This window comes from Archocentrus centrarchus, chromosome 22 (genome assembly GCF_007364275.1).
Source record: "Archocentrus centrarchus isolate MPI-CPG fArcCen1 chromosome 22, fArcCen1, whole genome shotgun sequence".
Classification (NCBI taxonomy): domain Eukaryota; kingdom Metazoa; phylum Chordata; class Actinopteri; order Cichliformes; family Cichlidae; genus Archocentrus; species Archocentrus centrarchus.
The window spans coordinates 16,797,087-16,811,473 of record NC_044367.1 but is presented as its reverse complement, the minus strand read 5'-3'; the positions used below and the strand labels follow the sequence as shown (position 1 = coordinate 16,811,473).

General features: G+C 38.0%; 1 protein-coding gene across 1 annotated transcript in view; it reads right to left on the bottom strand.

Annotated features, from left to right (window-relative positions):
- The window catches only part of LOC115772729 (trichohyalin), a 32,831-nt gene extending 20,685 nt beyond the window's left edge, over positions 1–12,146 (bottom strand). The window contains exons 1-13 of the mRNA XM_030719124.1: positions 11,826–12,146; positions 9,699–9,905; positions 9,526–9,609; positions 9,339–9,443; positions 9,094–9,249; positions 8,781–8,924; positions 8,510–8,659; positions 8,272–8,415; positions 8,029–8,148; positions 7,771–7,890; positions 7,649–7,693; positions 7,491–7,538; positions 7,360–7,386 (exon numbers count right to left, since the gene is read on the bottom strand). Coding sequence (XP_030574984.1) covers positions 7,360–7,386; positions 7,491–7,538; positions 7,649–7,693; positions 7,771–7,890; positions 8,029–8,148; positions 8,272–8,415; positions 8,510–8,659; positions 8,781–8,924; positions 9,094–9,249; positions 9,339–9,443; positions 9,526–9,609; positions 9,699–9,905; positions 11,826–11,835 — 1,360 coding nt within the window. The 5' untranslated portion in view covers positions 11,836–12,146. The remainder of the gene's footprint in view (positions 1–7,359; positions 7,387–7,490; positions 7,539–7,648; positions 7,694–7,770; positions 7,891–8,028; positions 8,149–8,271; positions 8,416–8,509; positions 8,660–8,780; positions 8,925–9,093; positions 9,250–9,338; positions 9,444–9,525; positions 9,610–9,698; positions 9,906–11,825) is intronic.
- Between the last annotated feature and the right edge of the window lie 2,241 nt (positions 12,147–14,387).

The following is a 14,387-nucleotide window of genomic DNA, read 5'->3' as shown; positions in this document are numbered from 1 at the left end:
TCTATGATCAAAACCACGCCATAAGTATTATTATTATACTGTTAAAAATAATCAGCTTGGTCTTTTATAGCTAGAGTACAGAGAAATATAGAACAGTAATAATAGCTATTTGGTCATCTTTTTTTATTTTATTTTTATCAGCTTGCTAACTCCATCTAACTTCTCTCTGGCTCTAACTCATAGCAAGTGCAACAGCTACACTTTTTTAAGGAGGAACACTTTAGCACACAATTAGCACTGAATTTGTTTCTGCTCAGTCATCAAAAAGATCCTTTTCCAGTGCAGCTGTTACACTTGAGTTAAGATATGTTTCTGAACTAAATAAATCTCGGCTTGATGCTTGAACCAAAGATGCTAATTTTAATACTCTATCATTTAGATCTAAAAGTAACACCCCAGTATTTTTGGAAATTTGCTCATGTCTTATCTTTGGTCAGATGAGAATATCAGTGTAATTTTATCACTGTGGATCTGGTATAGAAACTGATTAGGTGCATATATTTTAGGTGCAAATATTTTTCTGGGATCAGAATGATCAGAAAATGTAAGGACATATGCTTACATACATAACAATCAGTTTATTTCTCACAAGTGGGGCATTATCACCTAAAGAAGCATTCAGACTGAATTCAAAGCAAATTTTCAGCGGTATTACAAAAATTCAAGGCACAGTTATACGATTATGAGCCTCCTTCTGGTCAACATCAATCTGGACCACACAAACTGATGGAAACTTAGTGATTCAGCACTTTTCCTTAGACACTTTAATGTAATTCTTGTAGAAATTATATTGTAATTCTTCATACAGAGATAAAAAGGAGGGCTGGAAGAAAGTAACAGAAATAATTTGAAAACATGTGATTTGAGGACTGTAATATTATCTTTACAGAATGTCGGCTTCCATGGTAAAATCTGTATCCCTTTGCATTGATTTTTAATTGTGATATATTTCTTAAACTACAAATGACAAAATAAAGTTTCACTCAGGTGGCTGAAAAATGACACGTCAAACTGCAGTTCTTCAGACGACCACAAAGCGAATCAGTCCCCATAGATCTTAGCAGAAAAACAAATATGTCAACAAATATCTGTTGGTCATCCATCCATCCATCCATCCATCCTCTTCCGCTTATCCAGTTCAGGGTCGCGGGGGGGCTGGAGCCTATTCCAGCTGTGATAGGGCGAGAGGCAGGGTACACCCTGGACAGGTCGCCAGCCTGTCGTAGGGCTAACACAGAGAGACAGACAACCATTCACATTCACACCTATGAGCAATTTAGAATCACCAATTAACCCAATGCCTGTTATGGTCATTATACCTAATTTCCCCCTTCATAATAACTCAACTACATGTGTGTTTTTTTTTTCCTCCCATTTAAATGTGATTAAAGTAAAGTATTAAAGTAAAAATATCCCTGCTATATTCTAGCAAACTGTGCAGGGTTTACCCCACTGCTGGGATAGGCTCCAGCCTCTGCATTAAATTGGATGGATTAAATTTTGCATTATTAGGGGCTTCACTGCTTTGACTTACTGGTCAATGCTGATATACTGTAGGTGGCTATTGCAGCAAATTATGTGCTAGTGATAGACTGCATATAAAAGAAGTACGTAACTACTATGACGCCACCCAGTGGTTACTGCAGTCATGCTGTAAGCATGTGGAAATATTCCTTAGGTACCCAAGAACATAGGATTTCATTTTCAAGGTAAAAGGTCAAGGTCACACGTATACAATTCATATTGCTTGTTTTTCTTTCATTTAGTTTTTTTTAGAGGATGCTATTAGGGTACATGAACTGAATAAAATGTATCCAGACTATATATATGCCATTATCTGTTCATGTTGATCTAATTTTTTGAATAAAAATAAAAAAATTATATTTTACTGTTTTTAAAAGCTAATAAAATAAATTTCTAATCTTTATGATCTAGTAATTTATGATGGAGTTTGTCAACATTGGGTGGTATCTATTGCAGTGTAGTATCGGCAAATTTGGGGTGGGTGAGGTATGTGCTCTACTGAGTGCCCTTCTAGTTGTCCTTTTTGACTCTAATGAGGTCAGTATTTTACAACATGAACATCATTTTTTTATTCAGTAAAACTTGAAACTGGCAATTGAGACCACAAAATCATTAAAAAAGCTTTTATAGAGGTCACAGATCAAGTGAGTGAAGCGATAAGCATGTTTAAGATAGAGCCCGACTGATACAGCATTTTTAAGAACTATACCAAAATTTATTGATTTAAAAATTTGTTATATTAGCCAATGTTTTTTTCTTTCAGACACACAAAACATAAACTTGCTAACATGTGCATTTTGTTAAAGATATTTATGAGTCCTTACTAAGATGGCAATGCAATTTGAAAATTGTTTTGTTGTCACAAGTCATGGATTACTCAGTTATGCTCTGCTTGCCCAACTGTGCTGTTGTCAACAAGCGCCCTCTGGTGCACAAAGTATGCAACATCAATTCTTTGAAGGGTGTTTCTTCCGTCTCTTATTTACTTTTTAAATTTACTTTTAATTCTAGTTTTTCACTTGTCATACATCCTTCAGCTGTCTTTTTTTGGACACAGAAATTAATCTGACACCAACCATCTCCTCATGCAAAAAGTCTGAATAAGTACTTTTCTACTTTTAGCAAAATAAATAATGCTGATGTCCTACTTGATGATTAACAAAGTCACAAGAAAAATTCACATTTCTTTAATCATTCAGCAGATTAACTGTTAGGTCCTAATAACTTTAGTCTTGTCACAACCAACTACTCAAAGAACATGTAAAGGAACACTGCCATTCCACATAAAACATATACTCAACGCACGTCATGTATTTTCAGTCTCACAATGAAAAACACGATAACTATGTGATGACAATGGGAAGAGTTTGGTACCTTTCTCGTATTTGTCGTGGCCTTCAGCTTTGTGAGACAATTTGAGTTTTCCAGATCTCTCAAGGGGAACATAAGCCTTCCTCTTTTGCTTAGGTTCAGTCTTTCTGCTTTCGCTGTTGTTGTTATTTTCATCATGGTCACTGATGATGTCGGAATATTTATCCTTGTTGTAAACAGGCAGTAAAGTTGTTGTCTTTTCCTCTTCGCCATCATCAGATTCAGGTACAGCACTGTCATTACCAAAGTGTTTCATTGATGACTCATCCACCTCAGTGGCGATTTCTGTATCATCCAGTGTTTCTCCTTCCTCATCATCATATTCTGTTTCTATATATTGATCATCATCATCGCTGTCAGTTATTTGGATAGTTTGTTCATCAGAATGAAGATCTGCATCATCAATGTCCAAATCTTCATCTGTTTTTGTCTCTTCCTCCTCCTCTTCTGCCATTTCTTTTACTGTTATTTCCTCTTCCTCCACATCTTCTGCCAGATCTACCATTTTGGCCTCCTTCTCTTCTACATCATCGTCTATGATTTTAATCTCCTTCTCCTTGTGTTCTTCAAAAATGTCTTCAATGTTGGTCTGTTCCTCAGCAGATTCTACAAAAATATTGTCAGTTTCTTCTTCCTCCTCCTCTTCCTCACTGTCCACATATTCTACTGCATCTTTAGTTTTGGTCTCCTCTTCCTCACTGTCTCTGATTTTAGTCTCCTCTTCTTGAACTTCAAAAATATCTTCAGTTTTCATTTCCTCTGCCTCCTCAGCTTCTAACAAAGTATTGGCAAGTTCAATCTCTTCCTGTTCCCCCACCTTATCCTTCTCTTCATATTCTACCAAAACATCTTCATGCTTGGTCTCTTCTTCCTCCATCTCAAATTCTACCAAATCATCTTCAGTTTTGGCCATATTCTCTTCTACCTCATCATCTATGGTTTTAGTCTCCTCAATGTTGATCTCCTGCTCTGTAGCTTCTATTAAAACACTGTCAATTTCTGTTTCCTCCTCCTCCTCCTCTTCTGCCATTTCTTTGGCTATTGTTTGCTCCTCCTCCACTTCTTCTACCAAAACATCTATAGTTTTAGCCTCCTCTTCCTCCTCCTCCTTATATTCTACCAAAAATTGAGGTTTGGCCTCCTCTTCCTCCTCCTCATATTCTACCAAAACATCTTCAGGTTTGGCTTCCTCTTCCTCCTCCTCATATTCTACCAAAACATCTTCAGGTTTGGCTTCCTCTTTCTCCTCCTCCTCATATTCTACCAAAACATCTTCATATTTGGCATCTTCATCTTCCTCCTCCTTATATTCTACCAAAAAATGAGGTTTGGCCTCCTCTTCCTCCTCCTCCTCATATTCTACCAAAACATCTTCAGTTTTGGCCTCCTCTTCATCCTCCTCCTTATATTCTACCAAAAAATCAGGTTTGGCCTCCTCTTCCTTATATTCTGCCAAAACATTAGGTTTGGCCTCCTCTTCCTCTTCCTCCTCATATTCTACCAAAACATCTTCAGGTTTGGCCTCCTCTTCATCCTCCTCCTTATATTCTACCAAAAAATCAGGTTTGGCCTCCTCTTCCTCCTCCTCATATTCTACCAAAACATCTTCAGGTTTGGCTTCCTCTTTCTCCTCCTCCTCCTCATATTCTACCAAAACATCTTCAGGTTTGGCATCTTCATCTTCCTCCTCCTCCTTATATTCTACCAAAACATCAGTTTTGGCCTCCTCTTCCTCATATTCTGCCAAAACATTAGGTTTGGCCTCCTCTTCCTCCTCATATTCTGCCAAAACATCTTCAGGTTTGGCATCTTCATCTTCCTCCTCCTTCTCATTATATTCTACCAAAACATCAGTTTTGGCCCCCTCTTCCTCCTCCGTATATCCTGCCAAAACATCAGGTTTGACCTCCTCTTCCTCCTCATATTCTACCAAAACATCTTCAAGTTTGGCATCTTCATCTTCCTCCTCCTCCTCCGTATATTCTACCAAAACATCAGTTTTGACCTCCTCTTCCTCCTCCTCATGTTCTGCCAAAACATCAGGTTCGGCCTCCTCTTCCTCATATTCTACCAAAACATCTGCAGGTTTGGCACCTTCATCTTCCTCCTCCTCCTCATATTCTACCAAAACATCAGTTTCGGTCTCCTCTTCTTCCTCCTCATATTCTACCAAATCATCTTCAGTTCTGGCCATTTCCTCTTCTACCTCATCGTCTATGGTTTTAGTCTCCTTCTCCTCATCTTCTTCAAAAACATCTTCAGCGTTCTCCACCTCTGCAGCTTCTACCAAAACATTGTCAATTTCTGTTTCTTCCTCCTCCTCATTACCAAAACCTATTTCAGTTTTGATCTCCTCTTCTTCATCATCTCTGCTTTGAGTCTCCTCATCTTGATCTTCAAAAATGTCTTCAGTTTTTGTTTCCTCTGCCTCCTTCTCAGCTTCTACTAAAACATCATCAGTTTCACTCTGTTCCTCCTCCACATAGTTTACCAGAATGTCTTCTGTTTTGGGCTCAGCTTTCTTCTTCTCCTCCTCAACTTCTATAACATCTTCATGGTAGGTCAGTTTTGGCTCCTCCTCCTTGTGTTTATCCACAATAGTTTCTTCAGATTTGCTCTCATCTTCTTCTTCTACAAAACTGTCTTTGGTTTTGGTGGTCTCCTCCTCCTCTTCTAAAATATTTTCATCTTTTACCAACCCTTCTGCTGACTGTATCTCATCATTATTTGCTTTTATCACAAACTCATCTGTCTTAATGTCCCTCTTTTCTCGGTGTTCTTCATCTCTACCATCACCTTCCCCTTCTTCTATCTCCTCTTTGTGGTCTTCTTCTTTTACCAATTGTTCTGCATCCTCCTTTGTCTGAATCTCCCCTTCTTCCTCATTATCAGCCTCTTTCATTTCCTCTTCCTCCATGGAGTCATCATCAAGCATGGCCTCCTCCTTCAGTGATGGTCCCAGTTCTGGTTCTTCAATGTGGACATGTCTCGCTAGTGATGTGACAGCAATAAATTTAGTGTCTGTTTTCAACTTAATGAATGTGACTGTTAAAAAAAATAAATCATGTGAATACCCTCATCTTCCTCTGCCTCTGTCACATCTGCTTTGGTGGCCGCTTCAGTGGATGCCATCTTTGAGGCTTCTTTTATCTCTGCAGCAGGAGTGGCTTCTTCTTTGGCAGCGTGCAAGATCTCTGTAACTGTATTATGGACCTTGTCATCCCTCTTATGTGATTTTCATATTTTTATAGGGTGATTTTAATGGGGTGAAATGATAATAACAATTCATAACATTACAGCATGGTGCACACCACAGGTTGCAGCTAGTGGATTTTAACATTTGCTTATGAGATTAAAATTGCATCACAAGTTGAAGCAGGAATTATTTTATACTTTGCTTCTTGTCAACAAAACTTACAATGATAAAATGAACTAGCCGAGCTCTGTATGTGAATTTCTACCAAAATCTTAAAGTTTTAAATGCTTCTAACAAAGATATAGCTTCTTTTAAAATGATTTTAAATTCCTTGTAACTTCCTGAATCAGCTGGTATCTGTAGTTTTCTTCGGCTAATCCTAAGAAAATGCAGCTGAGCTGTACTTTCAGTCATGAATTAGGATTCATGTGATGATACCGCAGCAGAGTACTCCATCATAATAAGCTGCAGTTCTGTGATCATCTTAATGCAGGAGCTTGTCACATATTGAAACAGTGTGGCTCACTGATGGGTTAAATGTTTTTTGTAAAACAACAGAGAAGAAGAACATGCTATATCAAAATTGGCTACTATGGTAGACAATGGTTAAAATATTTTGAATACTAACTTTGCAGCATGTGGTGTAGACTTGTGTGACTGCATGCACAGATAAAATGAAATATTCACATGTAATTCAGTCCAGACATTCCAGTTAAATACATATGAGAACAATGTAAAGTATCAAATACTGAAGGCAACCGGTCAGTGGCACAGAAGATGCGGGAAAGAGCAACAAAGGAATGCAGTTCAGAAGGACTCACATGGTCATGCACAATGTTACACAGAAAAACATGATGACTGAATAAAGACATATCAGTTCAGTTCTGTAGATCGTTACAACAAATGGTCAATGTGACAAAGACAGGGTGGAATGAAGTCACCAAATCCATAACAAAATGAACAACAGATATGATGCATATTTGTCCATGCTATAATGTAATAATTACAAAAATGAAGTTGTTTTTTGCAAACATAGTGGCACACAGTTTCGTAGGTCCTCAGGGTTACACTAAACAGTAAGGCATACCAAAAATCAGACTTAAAAACTGTTTGAAAAATGTCCCACCGCATGCATGAAAGAAACAAATTGTAAAAAAAAAGTCAATAATCAAAAAGTCTATGCACTCTAGTTGCTTGCAAACACTCATTGCACATGGTTAAAAACAGATTTTAAAGGTCATGTGCAATTAATGAAGGTATTTTCTTACCTTTTTCCAGTGGAGGCATAAATTTTCCTGCATTAAAGAACAAATGAAGAAAAACATTTAGCTTGTTTTTTAAAAGTTATGTTTGCTTTTCTATATTATTGCAATGGACAACAGAAAAAAGCCCTCATCACCTTTCCTTCTTACTAAATTGATATCAGATGGGGAAGGTACAGCTTCATCTAAACAAACAGAAACAAAAATGTTTGATCAAACACCTGTCAGTCATAAATATTTATTTTTAATAAGTTGTATTTCTGGTTGTATTAAAGCAGTAATTATAAAGGGAAACCTTTTTCTGTTACTACATTTACAACTGGAGTGGTGACAGGTTCACCTGAAACAAAGAAAAATATTTAGCTGATGGATATTTCCCAATCAATAATTTCAAACATCTAATACAAACAGCCGTACCCTGATCACCAACAAGCATGCTTGACATGTAAGCTAAGAACAAATCCTTCTTGTCGGTGAACTCCAGCATAGCATCTTCAACAACTTTCATTGGGTCAAGAGACACTTCAGGCATGATTCCTGAAAATCAAAACACCAGACAGTCAATAAAAGCTGCTTTCAGACTATTTCTGCTTTGCCTTCATTGAGAAAATTGTATTAGTTGCTGTGCTGCAAGATGTAAAATTTTTTCTGATAATACTGTATGTTAAAACAGACCTTTTTCACCAATCAGCGTTGAGGAGACATAGCTCATGAGGAGGTTTGTCTGTTCTTTGGTTATTTCTACTGCTGACTTCAAAGCTGACATGGGGCTAAATCCCAAGGCATGCTGGATATCTAACCAAAAGAGAAAATGAAACAATCAGTCATGAAGTCTGAGAAAACTGCAGGCAGCAGGCTACTGCAGTCTGTGCATTATATCAGGACACACAGGGTCAAAAACTTCAGCAGATTGTGTACCTTTTAATGTATCCAGAACCACATCCAAGACTGCGCAGAGCACGCCCTGGATGTATCCTGCTATTCCACTCACAAAGTCATTAACAACAGTGAAGGCACTTCTGCCAGTAATGACAGGGTCAATGAAGCTAAGGTCAATGGTTCCTGAGAAGGACAAACACATTCAAGGCAAAGCATCAGTGAATTACTTCATTAAACTTATGCACACACTTCTTACATAAAAGGCATTTTCCCTTACCTGTACCTTTGAATATATCCAGTATAGTGTCTACGATGGCACAGAGCATGTCCTGGATGTAGCCCACTATTCCACTCACTGTGTCATTTGTGACATGGAAGATATTTCTGCCAATTACCACAGGATCCATGAAGCTAATGTCGACAGTTCCTGAGAAACACAAATAGGAAATGAATAAGCAAAGAAAGCTTGTAAAGCCAACAAATCCCAGATATTATTTTATTTCGTTTTTAAGAGTTTATGGGTTAAACAAGAGAGAGAGAGTAAATACCTTTCACTACATCCAGTGTAGTGTCCAGTATGGAACAGAGCACACCCTGGATGTAGCCCACCGCTCCACACATGAATTTATTAGTAACATTAAACACATCTCTGCCTATTATTACAGGGTCAATGTAGCTAAGATCAATTTTTCCTGGAAAACAAAACAAAAAACAACAAGGGCATTTGTAAGTTCCTGAATTCATTAATTTTAATAAGTATTAAAAATATACTTTCCAAAGACAGATTAATTAATTAATTCTATGTAAAACAGGAGAATCAAAGTTGAGTCAGAATAAAGCATTAAAATATTAATTACATACCTTTTTTTATATCCAGTATGGTTTCTAATATAGTATCCACAACAGCACACAGTGTTTCCCTGAAGGAGCCCATTGCTCCACATATGAAGTCATTAGTTGAATGGAAAGCTTGTCTACCAATGATCACGGGGTCAATGTAGCTCAGGTAGAAATTCCCTGTGGTTTGGGGGAAGATTATTAGGCGTTTATTAAACAGCATTTTTTTTGTTTTGTGTTGTTTTTTTGGGATGAGTGAGTTGTCATACCTTCCTCATCCGAAAAGTAACGAACAAACTCATCTTTGGCTTCTGATATTTCCTCAGCTGTGTATCTGGCAACTGACACCGGGTCACTTAAATCTGGCGCACATTCTGCAAAAGTATAGTGACTCATGCATTACAGAGCTTACACTAATACACATTAAAAACTGTGCCAACATAAATTTCTTAGTACCTTGAAACTTATTGAACAGATTGGACATCTCATCAGCGGCGTCATTTACAGCCTGAACAGGGTCCGTTATGATTTGCTGGATGTCTAATAATGATAACAAACGTGGGTAAATTCTGCATAACTGATGGCTGAAATGACTTAGAGACATACATTTTCAGGTATTTGTGACTCACCAGGGACCGCTTTGTACTCTACAAAGTCAAACATCACCACACCTACAACCAGCCAGGACAAGAGAGCAGCCAGGGCAATCAGCAATTCAACAGACATTTTGACCTTCCTGAGCAACCCCAGAGCTTTGGATCTGAGAGAGCTCGTCTGCGGTGCTGCTGCTGCATCGCTGGACCCAGTGGCTGCAGTGCGGGAGGCAGATTTGGCTCCTGTATATGGAAGCCATAAAGGCATAAATGTTACTCCCTGCTTTTGTTCAGAGTACTTATGCTTGCAACACTGTTTTATATTTTTGCACTGCTATGGCAACTACAAGTATTTCAGCACTTCTTTGATACCCACTGCCTGCAAAACCTGTGCAAAACCTATACACAAGATAATTAAATTAGTAGGATAACATCAGCTTTGCATATACATATTTATTGTTGATTTTCACTAATGATAGGTAGCAAGAACTTGTACTATGGTAATGGCTTATCCTGTATCAGAATTACATAGTTTGTCCACCAGAGGGAACTGACATTTTTTTTAGCTGAAATCCCTGCATGTCTCTCCTTCCACCATGATGGAATCCTTACGAATGTTTCTTTATATTATGCTCCTATAACAATAATAGTATCCCTCAATATGTTTTTATTGCCATCAAAACAGAAACAAAAGCAAAATATGAACACATTTGGACTGTCCACAATTATGCAAAGCATGTATGTTTATTTAGGAGCTCTGTCAACTGTTGCACATGTTTTTGGCTTCTATTATCTCAATCCTTTGTTTTCAAATGACACAATATTCAGAATTTCATCCATTGCTTCAAATATGTGGTTTAGCAGCGGAAAGTGATGCCCATTTTTTGTGATCCTTCTAGTTTTAACATCCACACACTGCAGGTAAACCACGACAGGAGGAAGGCATTACACAGTACACAGACAGCACATGTACTGTTAATTTTTTGACTCATCTCTTACTATGAGTCTATATTGTCTCTCTATTTCCTTAATTTTTTTCTTATCCGAATCAAAAATTTGTAACACCATGTCACACTGAAGAGTAGAAAAGGCAGGAGCAATCTGGCATTCCAATTTTAGCTGTGACATTTTCCAAATGTATTCACACATTTTCCACTGGCTTAGCACCGTGAAAAATGCCCAAGACAGCATTTAGTGACTGTGTTACCATCATTAAATGCTGTACACAGGATGCAAGATGATCTTTACTGGTTTACTTTCCAACTTGGACCTGGTGTGAAGGTGTCACGAACACCTTCACACTACTGTGAATGAGCTTTGAACATGTCCAATGCATGACTTGCTTTCTTATATCCAAATGGCAGGATATGAAAAACAAATGCAAACTTAAACTTGCTTAACTAACTAACAAATGTTTATTGTGGACACTGATCAAGTTCACTGGCATTAGAAAAGAAAAGAAAACAAAAACCTACAAGCCCCCCCAAAACAAAACACTTGTTTCAGTGGATTAAGCATATAAAAATACTTTAGATGCTGAAATGTGTATGAAAACTGGCAGTAGAACAGCAGTAATAACATAAAGTGAGGGTATTCCTTCCTTTTAAGTGTAAACAACATGTACAATACATTAGAAATGACTCCTCATAAGTAAAGTGTTGGAGCACTTTGCTCTATTTTAAGTGTTAATGAGTTATTTATTGTTTCAGTGTCCATTCTAAACTCCTCAGGTAGAAATGCTACTTATACACACTGATGTGTCAGTATTAGCAGTCTTATGCATTAATATATCAGGCAAAGACAAAATTTTACTTCACTAACAATATTTACTTTTACATAGTATTTTGAATGCAGGACATGCATTATTTTTGTTTTTATTTATTTCTTCTTTTTTTATATAAATATATTTATATATATATTATTGAGGTCTTCCACCCTGGCTGAGGTCAGCACTCTGTCAGAGGAGAGCAATGCTAATACTCTGGTGACTTGATAGCTTGTATTTATAGCAGCGGACTTTCAACACATCCTCCTAAGAGGACGCAACTTATGAAAACAGTGCCATTTATTTATTACGTAGAATGTATTACTTTGGATTTTTGAGCTGCAGCAAACACTTCATTTGACCTGTGCTCCTTGACGATACAGGTGTAACAACCCTACCTTCAGCCATGGTGATGTGTAGACTATCTTAGGTAGGATACTTTGTACTGGGAACAAAGCCTCCTCATGAAGAACTAACTTGTGACAGCTTCAGTAAATCCAGTCTGAATCCACGTTCATAGGAAAAAGCGTCCCAGGCAGTAAATTATTCCATTGTCACTTGGATCACTCACAGCCTTGTCTTTTTATCCATAATATCCACAGGTGGAACTTCTCCAAGATTAAAAAAAAGGAAAATCAAGCATAAATTGGACGCTTACATATATTGGGGAATTTGGAGCTGCCTATGAGGCAGCATTGAAAAGGGGGGTCTGGGGACAGCGGGGCAAAGTAACGCAACGCAGGGAAAGAAAGAGCCAAGCTAAGCATAAGGCTGGGTAGGGTGAGGGGAAACACAGAATGTCTCACCCAGTGTAACTGGTGCCTCACATGGGGATAGGTCAGCACAGAGAGCAGGACAGCTTCAAGGTAATTCTATCCCCCGGAAAATACAGGTTATTCTTAGCTGGAGTTGTGCTCATCAGCCACTCTGGCAGACCTTTTTTGGCGTGTGCAAGAGATCAGCTGGGTGAAGTGGGCACCCCTACTGGTTGCCACTGCACTCTGCCCACTAAAAAACACATCACAGGCTCTAGATCAGGGGTGGACAACTACAGGCCTCGAGAGCCGGTGTCCTGCAGGTTTTAGATGTGTCCCTGACCCAACACACCTGAATCAGTGGCTGAATTACCTCCTCAGTACGCAGTCAAGTTCTCCAGAGTCCTGCTAATGACTTCTATATGTGATTCAGGTGTGTTGGATCAGGAACACATCTAAAACCTGCAGGACACCGGCTCTCGAGGCCTGGACTTGTCCACCCCTGCCCTAGATCAATGGACAGAAAACTGTCTTCAAAGAGTGTTTCCCCTTCTACTTGCATGTTAGGTTGAAACTGCATTTTTCAGTCTTAAGATCAGACTTTTCTCCCCCATTTCAATAATAATGATCATAATAAATGTTTCATAATGATCTCCAATACATTTCCAGACCCTTTCATGTCAGTGCCATACTGGAGGAGTTGGACTACCTGTGGGACCTCTGTAGGGTGCAGGTATTGACACATGCTACCAGTAGTGACACTGACCCTACCCAAATGCAAAACTAGTGAAGAAACAGTCAGACAGGAGAAGGAGGGAAAAATGTCAGTGGCATCCACCTGTAAAACCATTCCAGCAAAAGGCAAAACAAAGATCCATATATTTTATAAAATCATTATTTAATATATGCTTATTCAGTAAAGTCTCCTTGTTAAATTCCACAAGTATGCAAACATTTTGTGCTAGATTGAAAAGATTTTTTAATTTATTTATTATTTACACTTTGGCAAATTAATATCACATAAGTTTTCTCCCAGAATTTAACACCTTCCTATAAGTTGTGCCTAAGAACACATAGAAAAGACTTTATTGACTCATCTGAAAAAAACAGCTGCACATAAGATAAAATACAACTCTGAACATGAGCTTATATTGACTTAAACAGGATCAAACTATAGATTTTAAAATACACTTGCTGGATTTTTTTTTTTTTTTAAAGCAGAAACATTAAACCCAGACACCTGCCCAAACACCAGTGTGTGTTTACAGTGTAACTGCATCACTAGGAGTAACAGGCCTGATGAACAGACTGAGCTCCACAGGTACAGGAGGAGGCATGTATCTCTCCTCCCTCAGCAGCCGCAGTAACAGATCCTCATTGTCCTGCGGCCAGCGGTAAGCGCAAGTGTTCTGGAGCCATGCTGGGACATGTTTCTGTAAGGAGTTTCCATAGATTCTTATTTATTTTTGTTGTTGTAATAAAGACAAGTTTAATACAAAGGGGAAAGTAAGGAACATTTTTGGGGAAAATTAGTAAAAAAAAAAGAAAAGAAAAAAAGTTTTCTGTTTTCTGACCTGGGATGCACAGGGGAAGAGAACTGGTATGAATCTGAAATTCAAGCTGCCCTGCTGGATGAACTCATTCTGCATCTAGAAGAATTAAATATACAATAAAATACTATACATTTACCTATGAGCATTATTGCACATTGCATATTATTTGTAACGGGAAATTTGAAATTCTTTTTTGGTGTTTCTTTGTGACACGCTGCTTGTAACAAAGTGACTACGGATACAATTTAAAACAGTTTATTTGCTAAGTTGTCTTTTTAGACACAACACTGGTCCAGCCCTGGAGTTAGATGCTTTTTTTTTTTTATTTTATACTTGAGTGAGTCATAGGTCAGTGTTAAGTAACTCAATAAAATAAAACATTAATTTGAAAATGGTCAGGTACAAGGACTGGAATACTTCCTCCACTGTTGCTTTATTCTCACCATTGAGTGAATATATTTAGTGTGCAAACCATGGCTGTCTGCTACAGGTCCTTCAATGTCCTCCTTGTATTTTGGACTGATGGCGATAATGATCAGGGTTAATGGCTGTTTAAAAACACACACACACACACACACACACACACACTGGGTATTAGGTAACAATATAAGTATGCATACATGTAGTTGTGATAATTACTTACATCTTTAAG